General features: G+C 52.5%; 1 protein-coding gene across 3 annotated transcripts in view; it reads right to left on the bottom strand.

Moving 5' to 3' along the window:
- The window catches only part of DGKZ (diacylglycerol kinase zeta), a 53,944-nt gene that overhangs the window by 5,756 nt on the left and 23,758 nt on the right, over positions 1-24,430 (bottom strand). For 2 of the 3 annotated variants that reach the window (XM_017812248.1, XM_017812256.1), the window contains exons 2-27: positions 19,952-20,060; positions 19,151-19,246; positions 18,284-18,361; positions 17,906-17,962; positions 15,743-15,811; positions 15,237-15,308; positions 14,817-14,933; positions 14,653-14,724; positions 14,266-14,361; positions 13,904-13,986; positions 13,370-13,430; positions 12,890-13,003; positions 12,338-12,478; positions 11,762-11,840; positions 11,418-11,473; positions 10,334-10,396; positions 10,018-10,091; positions 9,795-9,906; positions 9,290-9,489; positions 8,889-8,989; positions 8,673-8,752; positions 7,208-7,277; positions 2,403-2,443; positions 1,623-1,813; positions 1,046-1,077; positions 236-279 (exon numbers count right to left, since the gene is read on the bottom strand). In XM_017812248.1, coding sequence (XP_017667737.1) covers positions 236-279; positions 1,046-1,077; positions 1,623-1,813; positions 2,403-2,443; positions 7,208-7,277; positions 8,673-8,752; positions 8,889-8,989; positions 9,290-9,489; positions 9,795-9,906; positions 10,018-10,091; positions 10,334-10,396; positions 11,418-11,473; positions 11,762-11,840; positions 12,338-12,478; positions 12,890-13,003; positions 13,370-13,430; positions 13,904-13,986; positions 14,266-14,361; positions 14,653-14,724; positions 14,817-14,933; positions 15,237-15,308; positions 15,743-15,811; positions 17,906-17,962; positions 18,284-18,361; positions 19,151-19,246; positions 19,952-20,060 — 2,308 coding nt within the window. Of the gene's footprint in view, positions 1-235; positions 280-1,045; positions 1,078-1,622; positions 1,814-2,402; positions 2,444-7,207; positions 7,278-7,564; positions 7,610-8,672; positions 8,753-8,888; positions 8,990-9,289; positions 9,490-9,794; positions 9,907-10,017; positions 10,092-10,333; positions 10,397-11,417; positions 11,474-11,761; positions 11,841-12,337; positions 12,479-12,889; positions 13,004-13,369; positions 13,431-13,903; positions 13,987-14,265; positions 14,362-14,652; positions 14,725-14,816; positions 14,934-15,236; positions 15,309-15,742; positions 15,812-17,905; positions 17,963-18,283; positions 18,362-19,150; positions 19,247-19,951; positions 20,061-20,884; positions 21,858-24,430 lie in introns of those variants that run through there. The other variant, XM_017812241.1, reaches the window with a different exon arrangement.

The raw sequence follows: 24,430 nt of genomic DNA, 5'->3' as shown, positions 1-24,430 counted from the left end.
CCTTTCCTATGTGTCCCCCAGGAAAGGAACACAGGTTCTTGCCAGAAGCCTGCCTGTTTTCCAGTCACCATTCCTGAAGGAAGGCCCTTGACAGGAGCTGCTCCAGGGCAACTGGGGTTCACATGGCTGGCAGGGCTTCCCTTAGCCTGAGGGGCATGCCAGCTGAGAAGGCTGCAGGGAGGCTGCCCAGAGCCAGCCCTGGCTGCTCATCACAGCAGGCTGTAGGAGCACCTACCTTGCTGAAGTTGCCACCCTTGGCAGCTTCTATTAGAAGATCATCTGCAAAGAAGGGAGATGTATCAGTGTCAGAAAAGTCAAGCTGTAACACAATTTACCTAATGCTGGAGACAAGGGTTGGGCACAAGGTGTGGAGCAGTCTGCTAAGGGTACAGCACAAGATCCTCCAGGTGCTAATCCCTTGGTCAGACATGGCTCCTCCAACTTCAGGAATGTAAGGGACAACTCAGGGGAAAGAAGGAGAGATCACATAACTGGGGGTGCAGCGAGACCTCAGCCCCTGTGAGGTGCATGTGTAGGGGGAGTAGTCTCTGCCCATGGGCAGGATAACTTGTGATGGAAGTGGGGAGCAGATCTCCTGGGCATCAGCCAGCGGCCAAGATACTCCTCACCAATGACTCATTCACACTTCCAGGCTCTGATCAAGCTTCGGGAAACTCTTTCCATTTGCTCAGCTTGGTGAGCCCCCTGTCTTGTGTTCCCACCTCCCCAGTTGCCCAGTGGAGACAGCCTCCCAACCCAGCCTAGAGTGCTCAGCTCTGCAGGTGGGAGATTAACCCCTTGCCACATCATTTCCTGCACAGTGGAGCCAGGAAGGTGCCTGGCTGGGCTGCTCCACTAGTCACTGTCAGGTGTCTCCTGCCCACCTCTGGAGTCACCTGCCCACAGGGCTCCCTGCTCCCACCAGCACATGGGCAGCAGGGCTCCTACCTGCTCACCAGGGAAAGAACTGGCCAAAAAAAACATGGCAGGAAAACAAAAAAAGCATGACCTGAGAAGGTGTGACAGGGGCTGGGACACAACTCACCTCTGTGTGGGAGGCAGCGCTCAGGCTCAGCGCTGGAAGGGAAGAAGAAAAGGTGTAACTAACTCCGCCAGTCCTGGCAGCAGATCACCCAGAAGTACACGACGTGGGTAGAGGAATGGCTGTGGAGAAACCTGCCTGTGGCACTCCTTCAGCAGGCAGGAGGAGAAGCAGACCAAGAGACTGTTCTTTGGCCATGCCATCTACTTCTTCCCTGATCTGGGTTCTTCCCCATCCCCACTCCCATTTCTACTGCTGCTCCTAGCTCCATTGCTCTTCCATACCTGAGGCTGGCCTTAGCTGGACTGAAAGACACCCATGTCTTTTGCCCCATAGGCCAGGTGCTGGAGCTTTACCTCATGCCTCAGGCACCTGGTGATGTTCCACTGCTTATAGCAGCACTGGCAGAGGAACAAGGAAGATAGGATGGCATCTCACCCGTTGGTTTAATTCAGCACTGAATTCCTGCTCATTTCCCGGGAGCCCCTCTGTAATCTGGCCCAGGGATCAATGTTGTGAAGCCAACCCCGCTTCTCTCATCACTGCCCATCCTTCCTGAGGTACCCCATTCCAGACTCACCTGGGGGCAGGAGAAGAGGGTGGAGAGGAGGAAGAGGAGGGGAATGCAAAGTGGTGCCCAGGGGGTGTGGCAGATGAGTCCACGAGGTCGGGCATGGCAGGAGAGGTGCTCACAGTCTGGGTGATCACTAGCTCTGGGTCCAACACATAGAGCTCGTCCTGAGAGATCTCTGTCACATAATTCAGGTGCTCCTGAAAGACACAAGTCAGGCCTCCTCAGAAGCAAGACTGCCTTCTGCATAGCTCCATCCCCTCACATCCCGTGCCTTGCAGCCCACCCACTTGCTCAGCAAAGTGGTGGCTTGAAGAGTCCTGTGCCTGGGAACCTTCACATCTCCTTGTCCTTTTCAGGCTTCCTATTGCCTTGCCAACTTATCAAGGCTGTAAACCTCATCTCCATGTCCTCTTCTCCAGATCACTGGGGAAAGCATCTAATGTTGGTGAAGATGACCCCAGTCAGTGAGTTCCCTGATCAGTCTTGCTATGTTTGCTATACCTTACCCACTCCACTCTAGGGCCCTGTGGGCAGCTTCCAAGCCAAGGCTCTGTGCTACCAGCCACACTTTCTCTCTTTTCTCCAGGAACCTGGAGGTGCTGGGGCTGGTGCTGAACCAGGCATGTCATGCCATCCCTTGGGGGATGCCACAGGGCAGGGCAGCAGTGCGAGACCTGCGTGACCCCAAGTCTATGCCTGCCTGTTGGTCTGCATGAAGGTGGGACACCCAAGCACCTTTCCAGCAGATGCCAGGGGGATGATGGTGGAGGACGAGGCTGCACTCACCTGTGCACGGTCTATCCTGTAGAACCGATTGGCCGTGGTTGCTGTAAGACAGGGACAGAACAAGACAGGGTGATTCTTGGTGTGAGACAAGGGAGACAGCCACTTTCCACCACTGAGTGACAGTGAGCTATCCAGCCACTTCATGGCTTGCACAGAGGGCACAGCAAAGCAAACAGTACTCCCTGACCAGGAGCTAACAACTTCCCTTTGTGACTCTGCTGCTTTCTTCTTCTTGCCTCTGTGACCATCATGCCCCTGTGAAACATGCCTTTGCTTCCTATGCCCCCCTCAATGACTCCTGGCAGGGAGCTACAGGGAAGGCAAGAACACATCTAGCTGATGCCATGGCCTTTCTGGTGGCTTTTGTGTGCTCCACCATTATCCTAAGCAGATGAAGCTCAGGGCTGTGCAGTGCACATCTCAGCATTCACTTACACCAGGTGAGGAACTGCTCTGATTAACATGGTGCACCTTGTCGCACAGTGCTCAGAAGTGGGGGCACTATGGGGGGCTGGGAGAAGGGGAAGCTCAGCCTCCTGCTGACTTGACTGAGTAAGGTCCCACAGACTTCCATGAGGCCATGCAGAGCATGTGACTGCAGGCACAACAGAGCATGCCACTGCCAGCTGTAGATCCAAGACCCTTTCTCCTAGGATGGCAGGAGAGCTTCAAATCCGCCTCCAGCCTGTCTGAATGGAGTCCTCTTCCTTAGAGAAGAGATCACCACAGGGGGAGAGGAGGTCCTACAGAGCAAGTGGCTATGCTAGAGCCAGACACATGCAGCCACCACTGCTGGGGGAGCAGGGAGGGGTTGAGGACTTTGGACACCACCAAGGGAGAGCAGGACAGGTAAGAGCACAGTGCCAAGACAACTGGGTTCCCATGCAGGGCATCAAGCATTTCCCCTATGTCCTGCCAGGCTGCTAGTGTCAGTCCAGGAGAGGTTGCTGTCATGGGACCCTTGGGGCCCCAAGGAAGTCTTTCTGCAAACAGAGTCAGGATGTGCCAGAGCAGACGAGAGAAATGAAAGAGCCAAGTTTATCCTGTCCTGGCTGGAGATTTACAGCCAGGGAGCTACTGTTCAAGGCCTATAATTTAGCCACTTGAACGAGCCTGTGCCGCGTTGAATGAAGCTCTGGCATCTGACACATTTTTCTAAGCTCAGAACCTACTGCTGGGAGATTAGCAGGAGAAGAGGAAGTGGCTCTGGTACAGCAGTCCTGGTATTGACATGTGGGAGCAGCAGCACCAGCAACCCCACATGCAGGGCTGGAACCTCAAAGGGTGAAATTGCATCCTCTCTGCCTAGTACGAGGTTTCCCAGGCCCACCTTTCAACCCATGGCTGTGCTCTGCCGTGCTCTACACCCTGCTGCTGGGAAGTCAGGGAGATGAAGTGCCACCAATGGGCATTTCTCTCAGCCAGCTTCCAGGTACAGAGGGAGCCACTTAGTCAGTGAAGGCAAAGGGAGAGGAGAAAGCTACTTTTCTGGCAGGGAGGAAGAAGCAGCCAGAGCTCAGCAGGGAGCATGCTCCCCTACAGCACTGGGATGCTGATGGTGTGCCTGGCTCCCAGCATGAGGAGCAGGGGGGCCCCCTGCCTGCATGACACAGGAGAGCAGCCCTAGCAGAACACAGGCTGCCAAGCTGCCTTCAGTCCGAGGGCAGGAGACCAGCAGACATCCCTTGCTTCACTCCTGGTCAGCAGTCAAAGACATGGCCTGGGGCAAAGCACTGCTGTGCTCGACCCCAACATCCATAGGTTCCAAGCATCACATGGCTCCCTGTGGCTTGTCACTGAGTATCTGTCCTCTCATCCCCCAGATTCACAGAATCATCAAATTGTTTACGTTGGAAAAGACCCTTAAGATCATTGAGTCCCACTGTTAAACCAACACTGCCAAGTCCACCACTAAACCATGTCCCTAAATGCCACATTTACGTATCTTTTAAATACCTTTAGGGATGGTGACTCATCTGCTTTCCTGGGCAGACCGTTCCAATGCTTGACCACCCTTTCAGTGAAAAAATTCCTCCTAATATCCAATCTAAACCTTCCCTGGCACAACTTGAGGCCATTTCCTTTTACCCCGTCACTTGTTACTTGGGAGAACAAGCCAAACCCCAACTGGCTACAACCTCCTTTCAGGTAGTTGAAGAGAGAGATAAGCCTTAGCCTCCTTTTTTCCAGGATAAACAACCCTAGCTCCCTCAGCCATTCCTCCTATGGCTTGTGCTCCAGAACCTTCACAAGCTCCATTGCCCCTCTCTGGACATGTTCCAGCACCTCAATGTTCTTCTTGTAGCAAGGGACCCAAAACTGAACACAGGATTCGAGGTGTGCCCTCACAGTGCCAAGTACAGAGGGACAATCACTGCCCAAGTCCTGCTGGCCACACTATTTCTGACACAAGACAGGATGCCATTGGCCTTCTTGACCACCTGGACACAATGCTGGCCCATATTCAGCCAACTGTTGAACAGCACCCGCAGATCCTTTTGGCTGGGCACTTTTCCAGCCACTCTTCCCCCAGCCTGTAGCAATGCCTGAGGTTGCTGTGACCCAAATGCAGGACCTGGCACTTTGCCTTGTAGAACCTCATATTGCTGGCCTTGATCCACCAATCCAGCCTGTCTAGATCTCTCTGCAGAGCCTTCCTATCCTCCAGAAGATCAACACTCCTGCCCAACTTGGTGTTGTCTGCAAACTGATTGAGGGGGCACTTGGTCCTCTTGTTCAAATAATTGATAAAGCTAATAAACAGGATTGGCCCCAATACTGAGCCTCAGGGAATGCCACTAGTGACTGGCCACCAGCCGGGTTTAACTCCATCCACCACCACTCTCTGGGCCTGGCCATCTGGCCAGTTTTCTACCCAGTGAACAGTGCAGCTGTCCAAGCCACGAGCAGCCAGTTTCCCCAGGAGAATGCTGTGGGAAATGGTGTCAAAGGCTTTACTGAAGTCTAGGTAGACAACATCCACAACCTTTCCTTCTTCCACTAAGCAGGTCAACTTGACAAAGGAAGAGATCAGGTTAGTCAAGGAGGGCCTGCCTTTCACAAACCCATGTTGGCTGGGCCTGATCCCCTGGTTGTTCTGCCTGTGTCGCATGATGACACTTGGGATGAACTGCTCCACGACTTTTCGTGGCATGAAAAAGGCCTGTCGGGCTGACAGGCCTGTAGCTCCCCAGATCCTGCTTCTGGCCCTTCTTATAGATGGGCATCATATTTGCTAACTTTCAGTCAACTGGGACCTTGTTAGCCAGGACTGCTGGTAATTGATTCAAAGTGGCTCAGTAAGCACTTCTGCCAGCTCCCTCAGTACCCCTGGGTGGGCCCATCCAGTCCCACAGACGTGTGTGTCTAAATGGTGTAGCATTTCCCCTTGGATTATAGGGATTTCATTCTAGTCCCTGTCTCTGTGTTCCAGCTCAGGGGGCTGGGTATCCTGAGAACAACTGGTCTTACTATTAAAGACTGAGGCAAAGCAGGCGTTAAGTACCTGAGCTTTTTCTTCATCCTTTATCACTATGTCTCCCCCTTCATCCAAAAAAGGATGGAGATTCTCCTTAGCCCTCCTTTTGTTGTGGATGTATTTGTAAAAACATTTTTACATTTTAATCTGGCAGTAGCCAGATTAAGTTCTCATTGGGCTTTGGTCTTTCTAATTTTCTCCCTGCATAAACTCATGACATCCTTGTAATCCTCCAGAGTTGTCTGCCCCCTTTCCTTTCTCCTGAGTTCCAACCAAAGCTCTGTCTTCAGCCAGCTTGGTCTTCTTCCCTGCCAGCCTTCGTACTGAGCCTCTAGAATTTCCTTCTCAAAGCATGTTCAGCCTTCCTTGACTCCTTTGCCCCTTTAGGACTGACTCCCAAGAGACTCCATCAGCAGTCTCCTTAACAGGCCAAAATCTGCCCTACAGAAGTCCAAGATGGCAGTTCTGCTGGCACCCCTCCTTATGTCGCCACAAATCAAAAACTATCGTTTTGTGATCATGATGCCCAAGGTGGCTTCCAACTGTCACATCACCCACCAGCCCCTTCCTGTTCACAAACAGCAAGTTCAGCAGGCCACCTTCCCTAGTTGGGAAGGTATGTCAGGAAGCTACCTTCCACACACTCCAAAAACTTCCTAGACTGCTTCATCTCTGCTGTGTTGTACTTCCAACAATCATACGGTAAGTTGAAGTCTCCCACAAGAACAAGGGCTGGTGATGGTGAAACTTCTCCCAGATACTTACAGAATACTTCATCTGTCTCTTTATCCTGGCTGGAGTCTATAACAGATTCCTACCAGGACATCTGCCCTGTTGGTCCTTCCCCTGATTTTTACCCATAAATACTTAACCCTACTGTCACCATCATTAAGCCCTAGACAACTGAAACACTCCCTAACAGTGGCTACCCCACTGCCTCTCCTTTTTTGCCTGTCTCTTCTGAAGAGTTTATAGCCATCCATTGCAGCCTGGTTGCGTGACTTGTCCCACTATGTCTCCATGATGGCAACTACGGCAGTTTCCTGCTGCACCATGTCTTTTCAGTTCCTCCTGTTTGCTGCCCATGCTGCATGCACTAGTGGAGATGCACTTCAGTCGGGCTACTGATTCCACCACCTTTTCCACCACCCTAATTCCTATGCCCTAATTTTCAGGTGCCTCTGTGATTTCTAACCCACCAATAGCCTTTGCATCTTTGCTGCCACATGGATCTCCCTCCTCTACTTCCACTGAGATGGCAGACCAAAGGACCTTGCTAACGCATCATCAGACACAGTCAACACTCCCAGGGAAGGATGATACTCACAGTCCAGGAAGCACCACTTGGGTGAAAGCTTCTGGAATGACAGTGTCTTTGGCTTAGCTCCATCTCCCTCCTGCATAAAAAAAGAGAGGACAAAGTTGTATCTTTTGGCCTCCCCATTTCTCTTCACAGCATCCCTCCTGCTTTGGGAGATTCCTGGAGACACAGAGGACCACAGGTGCTTGGATGTAAAGGAGAACTTGAACACGGGCACAGCACAGAGCGACGGAGAGCAGAACAGGACAGACTGGAGCCAACGCACACCAGCCCACTGTGGAGAGGTGTCACAAGACGAGCCCATGAGACTGGCACAGTGGACATAACAGATGGGCCCAGTGGACAGAGTGAGGCCATACACACCTGAAAGAGCAGGCACTCTAAAGCAGAGGGCTGTGGAGGGAAATCCTGCAGAAAGGCAAGGTGTGCTGTTACAGTCTGTGTCTGGCTGGCCCCCCAGCCCCTCTCTCATCCCATTGGAATTGCTTAATGTGCTGACATATCTGGCTTGACCAAGGTCCCTGGTCCCTGCCTGGCTTTAAGGTCAGAGCACAGTGGATGTCCAAGGAGAGAGAAGAGGTAAACCGTGAGGTGACCAAGGAACACCACCCTCAGTGCACAGTTTTAGAGACGCAGGAGGTAGCAGAGGCATCAGTCTACCATGTTGACACTATAGGAAAGTGTTACCCTCTGAGCCCAGGAGCCATGTGCCCGCCTGTGTGTCCTCGCCAGTGCCTGTGCACAAGGTGAGCAGGGGACAGACATGCGGAGTAGGAAGAAAAAGAGGCAGATGACAGTGTGCCAGCCCAGGCAAGCAGCTCCACAACTCAGCCCTGCAGGACACTACGCACACGCTGGATAGGATTCCCTCAGGCACAAGACTCAGCTAACTGGGAACTGAGCAATGTCCCTTCAATCTTCTGGGTGAGAATCAGATTGAGCAGTGCAGCATCAGGAGCCACACTATGGACTCAGAAGGCATTGCTCACCAGGAGTAAGAGTTACACAGTCTGTGTACAGGTCACAGACATGTGCTAGTACATTGGCAAGAGCACAAAAGTTAGTACTTGCAAATTAAAAGAGTTGGAGGGGTTAGAAACCTAATCCAGGCACCTGGAGAGGGTAGAGCTGTGCCAGGAAGCACAGAACCTGCAGAGGATTGAAGGGTGATAGACCCCCACAGGATGGGTGTCTATTTCCACTACTCCATACATTTTCTGTGTCACTGACGCTCTGGGCTTGGAGAACACAGTCAGAAGAGCAATGTTGAGAAAGAAGCTGCCAAACAGCAGGGAGCTACAAGCCATCCAGCTTGGGATCCTGCCTCCACCACATGGTGAAGGCAAACCATGACCTAAAGCAAGAGTGTGGGTGTGTGGGTGCACGAAAGTCAAGAAAGTTTAAAAATCCTTTTCCTGAACCCCTCCATTCTTGGCATCCAGCCACAACCACTTCACACACAGAGACTCACCTCCTGCAGCTTCTCGATTTGGGTCCGGCACAACTCCAGGTCACTGTCTCCTGGAACCACGATGATCCCCAGTGGCACAGCTGCATGACAGGGCACAGACACAACTCAGGGAGCAGCCTGTGCCCCATCCCCAACACCTCATGCAGTTTAACTACAGGCTTTGCCAGACTCGGGTACTGAAGCTCCCGCCCCTTGGTCACTCAGCTGGTCACTCACAGGCTTCCTTGAGCTTTTCCTTGTCATAGTTCAGCGCCTCATAGTCGCGCATGCTGATTCGGTTCACCCGGATCCGCAGTCGCTCGGGCACTGGCTGTTGGCTGTGTGCAAGGAGGAAGGAGACAGAAGAGATCAGAAGGTGACAGACCACTCTCTCCTTATCTCCCTCATCCCTCCAAAACAAGCAAGAGCACAGTGTTCTACAGACTGGGTGGGGAGCTTGGCATCAGCAGTTTCTCCACCACCACGGTCTGGCCATATTTCTGTGACTTGATCCCTTCCCAGACCCTCTACAAAAAAGAGGATTGAAATGCCTCCATGAATCATGGATCAGTCCATCCCTTCCCCCTCCAACCCTTCTTCCCTGGAGAGAAGGTGGCAGATCGATCTGAGGAACCTACTCATTGAGCAGAGGCATGGAGTTGCGCCGCTTGGTCTTCTGCACCATGTTTGCTTGGTTGCGCAGGGAGATGTGGATGCAGGAAGCTGCCAGCTTGCAGGGTTCTCCATCCACCTGCATAGGGATGGCCTTGGATGTGGTGAGAACCACCTGCCGGCACTGACAGAGCCGTTCCCCATGGCCACCGACCTGCAAGGCAGCCTGTGAAAGGGTCCATTGTGAGAATAGAGCATGGACTCAGGGATGGATGAGAGGAGCACCCACTGGCAGCTAGATGTTTTAAGTGAACCAAGTTCTGAGGGTCTCAGGCCTGATTTCAGAGAGAAGGGACCCACAGAGGCCAGAGCATGACAGCACCTCACCTAAATGTCAAGAGAGCAGACGCTGTCACACAGGCCAACCCCACAGCTTCTCCAGAGAGGATCTGTGGAGTTGGCTGACACCTGGTCAATGGGACCAATCACTTCCTTAGTTGTTAGCTACAACTGGCAAAAGCACTGACTTACCAGGGATGTCATGGTGAAGCCAATAACTTCAATGCAACCATCGTCATGGCGTTGAGGTTCGAAGTCATGGTGCTCTCCAGGGTTGCCCCAGGGCATGGTGCCTGCACAGTACCTGTGAAAAGATGGTAAGAGATGCATGGACAGGCACCCCAAACCCAGGCAGGGATCTGCGGCACATGGGCGAGAAGGCCAGCATATGAAGACAGGTCCTGGGACTGCTCACCTTGGGATATTCAGGAAGACCAGGCACTGGGGCTTCAGGTCCTGAATCTTGGAGGTCAGGTCTGTCCCATCACACTGGAGACAATACAGAGGTGTTCAGGCTGCTTTAAGGGGGAGCCTGGTCCATCCTACCCACCTTGGAAGAAATGGCCTCCCTCCTCTGTTCCCTACAGTGACTGTCCTCCAAGTCAGAGGAAGCTGATGTCCCAGGAACATATCCACTCCCTAACACTGAGATACTCAGTGTGCCAAGGGACCACTCCTCACATCTCCACAGCTCACCCCTTCACTGCACCAGAGCACCCCAGCATACTCACAACCAGCCTGACATGCTTTGCCAAGTCCTTGGAGCTCCCAGTGAGGAAGTCAGAGAAGGCCGTCTGCCAAGGTAAGAGCCAGTGTTAGTGTCCAGATGTTCACCGAAACGGGCAGCCAGGAAGCCTGCCACTGACCTGCAGATCTCAGCTGCTGAAAACCACAAATCCCCTTTTCATGCACTGGCAGAAGCCCTCTCCTCCTCCTGTCCCAAAATGACCCGATACATTCCATTTGCTATATTGCCTACCAGAAACCCTGGGGCACCTTCAGTAACATGCCTCAGTATTCCCTTGCCAGCCCAGTTCTGACTTCAGGGAAGAGCTGGCAAGATGGGTCTCTGCTAGCAAAAGGCTCAAGTCACAAGAGACAAATTCAGTCTCAAGTTGTAAGGAAGCATCACAAACCAGAGCTGATGTGACACCATCTGGAGATACCAGGAGGGACAGTATGGCTCCCCTTTGGGTTTAACTGTACGGACAGGAAGAGAGACGCAAGCAGGTCAGATGTGAGATGGCACAGAGCAGCATTTGGCCTTTAGTATGCTCAAGTACCAGCCACCCAGCCACCTGGGTAGAAGGTATATTGAGGATGGGGAGACAGAGGAATAAAGGCAATGCTGAGACGCAATCTAGAGGTGAGATACGGGAAGGTGGTATAATTAGCCAGGGAGCTGTAACTGGCCCAAGATATAAAATAAAAGAACAAAGTAGTGTGGGGACTCTATGGAAAGGCTTCCTTCCTCTGCAGGGGCGACAGCCTGCCGCCCCACAGCTCTGGGGAGGTCCTGCCTGGGTGACCAACCGTGAGCCAGAGAACAAGAACAATAGTGGCAGGAGATCAAGACAGCAACTGTACTGCAGGCCATGGAGCAAGCTGTACTGCCAGCAGCTCTCGCAGCCAAAGAGGAGCTGTGACTCCCAGTGCTGCAGCCTTTCTCCAGCAATCCTCCAGCTTCAGGGCGGGTGAAGGTCCATGTAACTTGGATGAGTGAGTTTAGGGGGCAGACAGGAGGCAGGTCCATGCCTGTGCTCCAGATGTTAAGGTTGCTATGAAGGCATGCTCAGATATCCTCCACACACTCACCCCAGCATAGAACATTTTATTCCGAAACCGGCTGTTGAACTTCTCCGGGTTGGCCTCTAGGGAAAGGATAAAAAAGTACAGGTCAATGGCCTGCACATGGAAATATTTCACTTGCCAGCTCTCCCCAGACATAGTTCTCCAGCCAGCCTCGTCCAGGAGTCAGACCCCAGCTCTCTTCCTGTGCGGGCAACCCCTCTTGCCACTCTGCAGCCTCAAACTGCTCCTCATGTTTAACGTTCAGGCCTGTCTCTGGGGAAATCCTCTTGTTCACTTTCCTGAGGAACCCAAAACCACGAACGGGTCCATCCCACAGACCCTGCCCAAGCCCTGCCACTGCCCTGTACCTCGGGATTCATGAAACTCCAGCGTCACCCGTGCATCAAAGCCAAGGCTGAAGTAGTTATTAAAGACATCCAAAGGCAGCTGAAATGGAAAGGAGGAATAAGGATGAGACTGCCGGTGTGTGGCCGTGGCAAAGATGAGGTCAGGTTACAGCAGAGCCACGTACAGTGCTCATGAGGCTGAGGAAGCCTGCTTGCCTTCTCCCCCGGAAAATACAGAGGTTACCAGCATGAGATGATGGATTGGTCCCTGGCTCCTAGGCCCAAGGGAACACACTCTGCTGTCTGAGATATCTGCAAATACCCATGTGTCTGCTAAAGAAACAGTCTCAGAGGGGACTGGGTTTATACCTGTTGCAAGCTATGGTTAAAAACCATAGACATTTAGTTCTGAACTCTACATGCCTTGCCATGAGCACTGTGACTCAGAGCCATGATGAGAGCAGTGAAATTAGAGGAGGGAGAGAGAAACACCAACCCAACACTCTAGCCCCAGGTGCTAGGGCTGCCTGAGCCAGTGGGAGAAAGGAGAATGCAGAACCCCAGGACAGGAAACAAATACAGAGAGGAGTGTCCCACCTTGTCAGTGGCTGCCTCATCCTTTTCCTCAGGGTTTGTGTCAGGGTTTGGCTCCACATGGAGGTTCCAGCGATCGAGCTGCACTATGTTCCCATCTTCTACATGAGACAGGATCTTGGACAGAGGTTCATCCGTGTAACCCTGGTGAAGAGAAGGACTTGGTGAGTCTCATGCCTGCCTCCCACAGAGATGCCCCAGAGACAGCAGGCTTTGGTAAGACATCCCAGAGCATAAGATGTAGAAGAGATCAACTCTACTTGAATGCACAACAAAGTGGGACTTTAAATTTAAAACAATATATCTTCCTTCTAAAAATCTCCTGAAGTTTGAAATAGTGATTGCTTTTGTTAACATCCTACTAGACTATTATCTAATGCAGAACAATTCAAATGTTAGAAGAATGGTAACATCCAAATGGCACTTATTTGTTGATCTGTTTTTATGGGAAGTCAAAACAGTAGCCCATGCAAAATCCCACCCATGTGTCTGGAAGAGGAGTTGAAGCGCTCAGCCCTTCTCTGTCAGCAGTGGGCTCTCGTGCCCATCACTTACCCCACCCCAGTTCAGTGTTCTGGCCAAGTCATTCCCTGTTCCCAAAGGTAGGATGGCCACAGGAGGAGGTGGGTTGATCCGTAACTGGTCCAGAATGGAGAGTATCCAGCCCACCTGCTCAAGCAAGAGAGTGCAAAGGAGCGGTTATTTCAGGGACCATCAAGCAGGCAGAGGTGGCTCAGAGCACTTGCGATGGCAGAGATGGGGTCCCCTTAGCCACCACCAAGGTTATTCATAGTCTTTAATGCTCCAAACAGGTGATGCAGGAGATACTAGTAACCCCAGTGAAGATACTGGCCTCCTAAAGAGCTACAAATCCAGACTATCACTCCCTGAAGCAGGGCATAAGGGCACCCACAGTATCCAGTGCCACAGTGCACAGTTTGCCTCATTCTGGATTACAATAAGGAAGGGCTGCTTCCTGCACTGGAAGGGCATGGGGCAAGGGCAACACAGGCACCAAGGGCCTGGGGGACTCACCGTGCCGTCTCCCCCACACGCCAGGATCCGGAGGTTGTGGACTTTGCGGTACAGCTCCAGCCTGCAGGGAACAGGGAGGTTAAGGAGGGAGGGAAGAAGTACTGAAGGTGTTACGCAGCAGCTGCCTCACAGAGCCCTTGGTATTCGCAAAGTGTCTACTCTCCCATTGCCACAGGTGTTCTCAACAGTGGGCAAAGCCACAGTAACTTTGGTTTCACCAGCTCTTGCATAGGAAGAGTGGAGTGTCTACAGGCTGTGCACACACAGATAACCCAAGCAAGGAGACAAGACTCACACAATGTTAATTAAATATAAGGAACTAAGTCTGGGAACCTCACCCCATAGATAGTCTCTTTGCCACTAGCCTTAAGACTAGACCAGCCCTCCAGCAGGAATCACCAACTGACCACAAGCTATCCTAGAGAGGCCTCTCAAAATGTTGGAGGTCTCTTTGCAGGTGGGAGCTATGGAGCATCAAGCAATCTCTGGGGCAGGGATGGAGGAGAGAAAGATGCTGCCTCCATCAGTACTCACGCCTCCTTGGGTCCACCTTGGCTGAGGTCAAAAACTTGCCGTGGATTGAGATACCACATGAAGGACTGGATGATCTTGGCTCCCTATGGGGAGAAGAAAGACATCAGGTAACAGGGAGTTCCCAGTGGACAGTGGAAGAAGGCATCTGGTCCTGGGGACAGCCCAAGACAACATCATTCTGAGAGGCACAGAGGCAAAGCCTAGCCTAGGTAGGAGTTGCTGGGCAGAAAACTGGCATTGTGGTGATTGCTGTGCCTCTTCTGCAGCTGAGACATCACCAAAACCATGATGAGACCTTGGCAGTCAAATGGCAATGCCCTCATGGAGATGCTTTCTCAGGGAGACACTGGGCAAGGCCATACCTGATTCCCACCGCTCTTGGGGTTCACAAACACCAGTAAGGGCTTCATAAGAGGAGCTGGCATAGGCTTGATGACAAAGGGTTTCCACCTCCCTTCCTGCAAGAGACACCACAGGTCCTTCAACAAACCTGGGAAAATGCAAACTCCCACTTCCAGCTGAGCCCTAACATCATGCAGGTCAGAAGGGTGAGGAAGAGAACATCCCAGTCACCCCATAAACCTCACAGCTGGAATATACCCTACCAGGAGGCATCTGCCCTCCAGCTCAACTTCCTTAACCTCAGCACAGACCCAGCAAAGCCCCCTTTGTTTCCCAGCCCTGCTCCTCACTGTTCAGCCCCTCTGCCCTTCCAAGACAAGGTTATTCCTTGTCCCCTGATCTCTTACCTCGGCCCCCTTTTTGCTGGATTTCCGCTTGAATGATGTCCTCTTCTTCTTCTTACTAGATTTTAGTGGATTCTAGACACAAAAGAAATAAACACAGCAACTCCGTAAGGAGCCACTGGGCAAGTGGGAGTTGAGAAAGAGTCACAAGAACCAAGATGACTTACCTGGGGCCGTCGGACCCGCAGAATCCAGGTGGGAGGAACAACGACAGCAGCATGAGCCCCCAGCGAGCAGGGCTCTTCAATGTGTTGCAGCATGAAACATGACACTTTGCTATGATACTGGGGAATGAGAAGACAGAGAAAAAACTCAGCTGCTCAGTTTTCTAGGGACAGCAACCATCTTCTCCCAGCTCCCACATGCCAATACAAGGAGTGCTGAAGGAAATCATACAGAAATTTTGTAATGGGAAGGCAATGAAGAGAAAGTTTCTAGGAGTTCACAAATATCACATTACAGCCTCAGTCAGTAGGAGGAGCTGTTAAGGGTAGGCTGCAGAGAAGCAGCCTGGGGAGTCTCAGCAGAAAGCAGAGGTCATTAGGTGCAGAACAGGCTGGTCAGGCATTCTATGGGGCTTTGCTCACCGCTTGCTTGCACCAGGAACAGCTGATGGCTACAATCTCTTTACTGTGGAAGGCAAACTTCTGCTGAAAACCCTGTGGAAGAAAGGATAAGAGGCTTAGGGAATTCCCTCAGGGTTTTCTACCTTCCAACAGGACTTTCCCAGCAGTAAGAGAGAGATTAACAAAGAGAGCATGTCTGCAGCTGGAGCCCTCTAGATCCCTGTCAGATAGCCCCAACCACCACTATGGCACCAGGGAGGTCACTGTGCTCTGCAGGGGTGTCCTTAATGCTCAAAGAAAGCATGACAGGAAGACAGTCTCTTTCAGGATTGATTGGGCCCAGGGGGAAAACTACTCTATGTGGGAAGCATTTACATAGTGCTTCACTGAGCAAAACAGAGCACGTGTCTTGGTTTTACTGCCAAACAAGAATGGTGGGATGTCCCTGGTTCCCAGCCCTGTTCTTGTCTCTCATTTGACCTTAGATTTCCTGAGGCTGAGAAAAACACCCCAAGATACCTTCTCACCTTGCCACACTGCCGGCATTTCCCTTCCTGCCGCCTCCGGTGCACCCAGTGATGCCGGACAACGATGGGCTAAAGGGAAAACAAAAAAAAAAAAGAAAAAAAAGGGGAATGAAAGGCCCAGCATGTGAAGGAATGCAGGAACAGGCAGAAATAATGGACCCAAGCCAACCAGGACCACTGCTCTTACAGCAAACCCACTGCTCACAGGCACCAGCCCCAACCCTCTGAGAGAAGGCAAAGCCAAAGAATTGGGGGCATGAGGCCAAATTAAGATGCTCAGAGAAAAGGGAATCAAAACCAGAAGAAATAGGAAGGAGGAGAGGGAAACTGAAGACTGAAAATCACAGAAAGCAGACCCAAGAGACAGGGGACAAGCAGTAGCACATCTCAGTCCCTTAACGTCTCTGTCCAGATGCCCCTAGTGCCAGGTGAAAAACCTGCTGGTGGAAGGTGTGAAAATCCCCAGGGAGACACAGTTTGTGCCCATAGAGAGACAGAAGTGCTTGCAGCTAAGCAGAGAACCTATCTTCCCCATTCCTCTAGGACAGCGGCGGACCCAAAGCCCCCTACACCCACTTCTCCCTGCTCTTTGCCCCAGGGCAATCCTGCAGCCTGCCTCAGCCACAGGGTGGGCAGCAAGCAGGCACCTCTGCCCTGCCTGCAGGCTCATGGTGGGAGAGGGCTGGGGCTTGCAGGAGTCACTTGCAGTGAGGGACTCAGAAGTTTTGTAAGGAAGCACCGCATGTCCTAAATCCTACCCTACACTTCCAGCCCTGGATTAGGAATGGCACTGCAGAGAGAATAGCAAAAACAGAAGAGGGAGTGAGAATTCACAGGCTGTGGCAGGGCCCAACATCCCGCTCCTGACAGCTTTTGGGATCATGATGACAGAGGCACAAACTGGCAGGAGGTTTGGGTCAGCTCCAGTGTTGCCTGCTCTGAGTGCAGCACACTGGAGAGGACAAAGAGACCTGTTGGCTTTAGCAGACATGAATCTAGTAGGAGCAGAAGGGGGGCTATGCCTTGAGCTGAACTCTAAGTCCCAGCAGGCACATCTAGGGAGAGGGCTGACCCCGACTGAGATCCCTGGCACCACAAAGGCCAGAAGAGCACATTTCTAGGGAAATGGGAAGGAAGAGGCCTTGAAGGAACTGAGAAGCATTAGAAAGACAGGATGGAGAAGCAGAGTTTGAGAGAAAAAAAGAAAAACCAAGAAAGGGGAGGGAAAATTTGTAGAGTTTGGACAGAAGAAAAATAGAGACAGAAGATCGAGCAGAGGCAGACAGCTGTCAGCAGAGCCCTAAAAATAAGTGAAGCACAAATAGGTGAGCTAGGCTAAGAGTGATATGGGAAGGAGATATGGCAAGAAGAGCAAAGCAAGAAAGGAAGGTTTAAAGTGATGCTGAAAGCTTTGCTTTCTGATGTCACATTGGCATTTGAAAGCAGGCAGCCCTGTGTTTGAATACCTTTCCCCTACTGCATCTGCTGTGCCAGCACAAACACAGTGTGAGGGCAGCTGTGTTACCATTATGGCCCATGACTGAGCCATCCACACCCACTCCAGAGCACTGCATGGGCTACACTGACTCCATAGGCTCGAGGGAGAAACATGAAGGCTGACAGTTGCTTCCATCAGTGCAGCTCAGCAGACAGGTCCCAGGCCACCTCTTACACCCAGTATCTTAAAACATGGGCTAAAGTGGTCTGATAGCACTGCTGCAGGCATCTTCCACTGCTACCTGCAGTACCTGTGACACCCCAGTCAGGGCTGAGTGATAAAGCAAGAAATGAGCCCGTACTGCTTCCTTCCACATTGCAGACTTGGGAACCTGCTCTTTGCAATAGCCCTGTCTATTGTGCCTGGGGACCAACACGAGGGGGAAAGTTTATTCCAGAAAACAGTCTGCAGATTCTCGCCATGCAGATTCAGGAACTTCAGAACATGCTTTACATTCCTTGCCTGCAAGCTCCCCACTCCTCACACTCAGTCTGCACTGCTGCCTGGCAAAGAAACATTCCTTTTACTGCACCACCCCCTTGGAGCAGGAAGCAGCATGATGCCTGAACTCTGATGGGCAAGATGCTGGCAGCATCTGGTGTTTTTGTCACCACACTGGAAAGAGTAAAGGTAGATGTGGGCAGTGTCCGAGGCACATCTCTCACCTCCCGTATGTTCCGGGATCCTGACTCCCTGAAGGAAGGTTTGCAGCGGAAATTTATCTGTAGATTGAACACACACGAGAGGAATTAGTAAAACCATCATACCTCAAGGCAACCTACTGGAGTTTACTGTACTACAGCAAGGCCCAGAACTTCTAGAGCTGTTTGGTACTTGCTGCAAAACCCTCACATATCTCTGTTACTGAACAAAATGGGGCCAAGGGTCCCAATCATGTCACTCCTTTTGGTACTGTCTCCTCAGAAGACCCCTCTTTGCAATTACACATTGCAGTTCCCCAATCTTCTTGTCTTTTATTGCCAAAAAGGAAGGGCTGTTACGGTTTTGTGAGCTGCAGAGAGGGCTCAACAGGCTCTACTCACTTTCTCCAGCTGTTCGATGCAGGGTGTATGCACTACAATCTTGCAGGCTGCACACTTACGCCTGGAGAGCGGTTTTTGCTGCAGGATAAGAAAAGGGGAAGAAAAACATGCATGTGAGTGAAAACACGCAGTGTTCTGAGACCGGCAAACTCAGCCTCCCATCATACCTCCTTCATATATATTGGGATACAGAACACGCCCCATAGTAAAGTTAGACACAGCCTAGACTCCTTGCAAGTGAAAGGATCGAAGCATGTGCCTACACCAGATGGTCTCAAGCCTGGCACAGAACAGAGAGGTATTTTCCTCACTGTCCTGTCCTGCAGTTCTTGGACTCTTCTGACACTGCCTGAGAGCACCATGGCAGCTGGTCTGGGAGGCACCTGCACGGCTCCCCCAGTAAGCCCCATGAGCAGGCACTGTCACATCCCTGCTCCATCCTACATCATAAGTAGGACTGAACCTGCAAGCTGGGAGGGAGGACTGCAGCAACCCTGTAAGAACAGTGCTGCCTGCAGGGGCTTGGGTCTCCAGCACACATTTTTCTCCTCCATTGAAAGGTCTTGGATTCAGATTATCCTTATAAGGGTGTGGGATCCTAACACCCTCTCCCTGGAATACTCTGGGCAAGTGGCAGCCCTGCATCCGGTTCCTATTGCAAACTGAGCACCAGCACTGGCAGAAACTACAGACTCAGCCCTCCAGTGTGCAGAGGCAGGAGGGACACACTCCCTGTCTTGGCAGCTCCCCAGACCTCTGGATGTCCCCCAGCAGCAGGAGTACAGACTCCATTGTCACTCATCATGTGACAGCCCAGCCTGCAACTTCAGCCTTTACCGGGGAGGTGGGTGATCCCAGATGACTCACCAACAGCTTTGCCATGCAGTTCTGCTCCCCAACATAGCAGAAGTCCCCAGAGACGTTGGTCTCAAACCAGATGTGCTCCCCATATATCGCAGTCTCCTGAAAGGCACAAGACAACACATTTCTCTGAGAGCACCCCCAGACAGGCAACCGAGCCCCTAAAATGCTTTATGCAAGGGACAAGATACTAGACAACGCTAGGGGGTAGGAGGTTGGAGCTAGGGGTAGGCCAGGAGACAAGATGCACACAACAGAGAGGGACAACATCTGGACAGAGGAAACCTCACAAAGCTACTGCCATGGCCAATCTGTCGGAAATGAGAGGGCCCCAGGAAACTAACTCCTACATCCCAGTTGCAGTGTCCTGCACAGGGGAGCTGATTCATCATCCCCTGAGAGGAGGCATCGGCACAAATTCAGTGCAGGGGACTCTCCTGAACCAGCTTCTGCTCTACAACCTCAGGATGCAGCTTAAAGCCTGCCAGGCTTTGCCTGCAAAGGAGCAGGGACTTGCTCCTTGTTGCTTGGCCCCAGCCACCAGATCTCAGCTGTCAGAAGCAGAAGAACTGGCAGTGGAGTAATTATGTCATACTCCCAGGAACTACTTGTGTCTGCACAGCTTCTCCTTGCAGCATCAAGCAGTGCTGCCAGCAGCACAGACATTGGCACCAGCTGGTGGCAATGGCATAGGCCATAAATGTGTCAAAGTCAGTCACCTGGGAAGCCTCAACCTGGGAAGAGCCTTCTGCTTCCTGGCTGGGAGCCTATTCCATGCAATGCCCAGCAAAATGAGTTACAACTTACGCTCCAGTCCACAGTGCTGCGTATCTGCCTCTCCGAGTCGCTCCTCAGGGCTAGTGCAGGGTTTGGCTGGGCTATCATGTGCTGGAGGCTGGATTTGGCAATAGCTTTCCTGGAAGACACAGCGAGGCTGGCTATTAAATCAAGGTAGGAGGAATAACAAATTGCTTCTAAGATGCAATGTCAGGCTGGAGCAGACAAGCTTCCTCAAGACCAAGTGGCTGGAAATGAGGTGCACCTCGAGCACAGCTGGCTGAGGAGTGCCTGTTCCTATGAGACAGCTCTGTGGGATGAAGAGGTGCTGCCCACATTGCTGACAGCTCAGCTAAAGACACCTTGTACCCAGCAAAAGGCACAGCCTGGGCCTGCTGGGTCAATGCCCTTGGGGATGACAGTTCCATTGCAAAATACCCTGGAAGTCTCCAACAAGCTGTGGTGGTAAGGCTGCCTTTGCAGGGACAATCCAGACCCCCTGGCCCACAGAGGCTCCCTAGAGCTCTCCCATACTAAGGCACATCAGAGCTTGGAGTTCTTGCAGGGACCAGCACAACCAGCCAGAATAAAAGCTGCTGTTTGTTTGGGGCTAGCGAGCTTCTCCCCAGATGCGCTAGGGTGGAGGAAAGGAGCAGGTGATCCAGCCAGCAGGAGAAAGTGTGCACCTCCAGCCCACAACCAGGCCTGCCATCTCCCTCTGGCCCCAGTCTGGCAGGAGAGGACATCCGCAAACTCCAGGGGCTGCACTGAAAGCATCAGCAGCAGCACTGGCCCGAGTGGAAGATGCTCAAGGTATGCCAGCAGCACTGCAAAACACCAATGGTAACCAGGGCCAAAGGCACCGAGTCCCGTCCCTCCTTCCCCACCAAGCCTGAGTCTGCATCCAATTTCTCCCCTCCCCAAGGCACTGATTGCCCACTTGCATGCTGTCGCCATACATACAGCAACCGGGGGCTCCAGCCATCCGGGGCAGCGTGGCAGGTGGACTCCGGTCCCAAGCCCTCGGGGAAGGTGGCAGAGGGGCACCCGGCTCTGGCCACCCCTGCACAGCGTGGGGCCAGCAGCCGTGGGTGGCTGGAGGGGAACAGCCCAGGTCGGAGGGGATCGCTGGAGCGCCGGCGCTGGCTGAGGCGGCGGTAGCGGCCTGGCAGGCCGTAGGCAGCCCGGCTGTACACAACCTCGGTGGGCAGGTGGTGGGAGGAGGAGCGCCGCAGGCAGCGGGGGCCCCATGACAGCAGCCCCCCCTGGAGTGGCCGCAGCTGGGGCAGCATGGCCAGCCATGTCTCCTCAGCCCAACGCTCATGCTGGCCCTGCTCAGCTTCTGCTGCTGTGCCACCATCCTCCAGAGACTCGGATTTGGAGCTGTCAGCATGGGGAGCCCTGTTCCCCTCCTCTCCCATGGGAACGAGGCTGGCCAGGAGGACAGAGGGACCCAGCAGTTGGGCATCAATGGCTTGTGCCTGGCCCCCGCGCTTCGCCTGCACAGCAAACCTGGGGCTGAGGCAGGGCGGTGTGGTGCTGGAGCGTCGGCGGGTGCCAGGACGCCGGACCAGGCCCAGGCAGGAGAGGGATGCCTCTGGAGTACCTGAGCCGCGGCGGCGCTGGGCCAGCATGGTGGAAGGCAGCCCCACCTGGGAGCGACGCCTGGCCTTGCCTGTGGGCACGGCCACCACGCTGGTGTGCCGCAGCCTCTTCCGTCCAAAGTGCCGCCTAAAAAAAGTTTCCATTGCAACTGGATGGTGGCTGTTCAAAGAGACCAGGAATTAAGTAGGCTCCCCCACAGGTCCCCAGGCCAGGCTGTGGGGGTCAGGGCAAGGAGTCAGGAGAAAGCAGGGAACAGAGGAGTGAAGCAGGGAGTGGGGGACATGGCAATGCCTCCTGGGGCACGTGGCAGGGTCCTGCTCCCCACAGCTCTACTGCTCCCTGAGTTTCACTGCTCAGCCCAGGGGGCTGCGATGGCAGGGCAAGTGTTCCCACCTAACTGGAACCCTGCTCTCTACTGTGGGATCAGCAGAGACCCTGCACCCCAAGGTGCCAATGAGCCCTGGCACCTCAGCTACCCCCACTGCTTTCCTGATGCTGGTCCATCTGGTTTCCCCACAGGAACCACTCTGGCTAAGCACTAGTCCCACCAAATTTGCAGCAAATTGAAATTAAGCCCTTGTGAATCCTACAGAAGAAAATGAACCAGGCAAGTAAAAGCAGTGCAGGCAGATTTGGTAGATCTGGCTAGCTCCAGTGCTCCCCTCTTCCAGAGCTAGTGCTTTGCTTCCCACCTTCTGGCTGCCACCTCTCTTCAACTGGTAGAGAGGATTTATTCAAGGCCAATTCAAAAAAACCCACAGTTTGGTAAAAGCAAACTTCTGGCTCTTCAGCTGCTCCCAAGGCAGGGGACTCTGGATCATGGCAGCCTGCAAGCACACATAAGCCACCACCACCACTCTCAAGGATTTCAGTTCTGTACAAGGCATCTCCTGTACCCACCACAGGGTATGGGCATGCTGCTCACCACTATGCTAAGACTGACATCTGCTCCACTTGCTTCTATCTTCCTTCTTTCTTATGCTCTTTTACACACTCACTTGCAGGTCAGCAATACCAGAGAATCTTCAGGAGAACACCCTGGCCCAAACTTTTAAAGTCCCAAGGCCCACACAAACAGGCAACCTTGTCAGAAGCTTCTTCCCCTTTTTATTTGGGAAATGCTGTAAGATGGGACATATTTTATTTTCTGGACAAACTAGAGTTTTTGATAGTGCCTGTAGCACTAGGGGCTGTACATTTTTTTTTTTAAATGAGTACAAAGCTGACTTTATATTTTTGGAAAAGACCAGGCTTGGTTTGGAGTCCTCCAGCCTGGTGGGTAAGGAGATCAGCTCTTTAGTTTGTACAGTCTCATCACCATGCCTGTACTCAGTAATGTAGCACAAAGAGAGAAGGAAGGAAGGACAGCGACGGCCTCCAGAGAGCAGCATCAGGGCAGCTAAAGCCTGGTTGAACTGAAAGCAAAACCAAAGTATTTCTCAAGTCCCACCACTGCAAGCAATGGAGGCAGACACTTGGTCACCAGAAGGTTCAATCCACTGAGGCCCATGCAGCTTTGCAGAGGGCAAAAGCAGATTTTGCTGATGACCCTGATTCCAGCCTGTCCCCAGCATTGTAGTGCTTCATTCCTGTCTGCTGCCCCCATTGTCTGCAGGACAATGCACAGTAAATTGCATAGAATCTAAGAATCCAGACTTCCCCCGTACAACTTGAGGCCATTTCCTCTTGTTCTATCACTTGTTACTTGGGAGAAGAGACAGACCACACACATTGCTACAACCTCCTTTCAGGTAGCTGTAGAGAGCAATAAGTTCTCCCCTGAGCCTCCTTTTCCCCACGCTAAACAACCCCAGCTCCTTCAGCCGCTCTTCCTACGATTTGTCCTCTAGACCCTTCATCAGCTTCATTACCTTTCTCTGGACATGCTCTAGCATGCCAATGTCCTTGCAGTGAGGAGCCGAAAACTGGACACAGGATTTGAGGTGCTGCCTCACCAGTGCTGCAGCATACAGGGAGACAATCACTTCCTTAGTCCTGCTGGCCACACTATTTCTGATACAGGTTAGGATGCAGTTGGCCCTCTTGGCCACCTGGGCACATTGCTGGCTCATGTTCAGCTGGCTGTTGACCAGCATCATTACCAACAGGTGTTAAAAATTGTCTGAACAAATAAAACATTAAAAAATGCAAGTGAGAATGCTGCTTGGATGTGGCACACTGCAACAGATCTTTTTTGGCTGGCTTTAGCTGCTGGGGGAGACATAGTGACCAACTGCACCCCAAATAAGCTGAACGGCTGTTCCCTCATGTCCCAGATACTCCACCACCATCAAGCTGCTGTGGGCAGGAAGATCTCTCAACACAGCTTCCTTCCTTTTTGCACCACAGTCTCGTGAGGAAATCTGCTAGAACAACCTTGGCTTGACATTTATGTTTGAGTACTAGCTGATTACCAGCCTTTTTATCTTCAGGGCTGTCTGTAAGTGGCACACAGCCTCAAGCTCCAACCACCAATGGTGAAGGTTATTACAAGACAACCCTCTGACAGCCCATGACAGCAGGACACGGCAGCTCAGATATGTTGGGTGAACATATCCCCACCTCTTGCATCTTACTTCCAACCTGAGCTCCAAATGGTGTACTGCAGGTGTTGAGAGCTGCTGCTGGCAGAGCAGATGGACAGACTGCCAGGGGTGCTCAGGGTTGATATGCATCAGCAGAGCTGCATGCAGAGCAGCCAGGGAACCACGAACTGGGCAGAGAGGAGCCTGAGAGGAGCTAAGCCCTGGAAGCCCCTGGCCTAACAGCAGCATACTTCTGGGATCTGCACTTTTTGCTACTGAGGAAAAGATGGAGAAGAGCCAGCACCTGTGGCTGCTCCGTAGACTGCATTGCTCAGCTCAGTTAGGTAAGGAGGCTGGATGAAGGCAGCCCGGCATTTGC

This window comes from Lepidothrix coronata, unplaced genomic scaffold (genome assembly GCF_001604755.1).
Source record: "Lepidothrix coronata isolate B3197 unplaced genomic scaffold, Lepidothrix_coronata-1.0 Scaffold1, whole genome shotgun sequence".
NCBI classification, from domain to species: Eukaryota; Metazoa; Chordata; class Aves; order Passeriformes; family Pipridae; genus Lepidothrix; species Lepidothrix coronata.
Note: the sequence above shows the minus strand (reverse complement) of the source record. Positions and strands in the feature narration are given on the sequence as shown.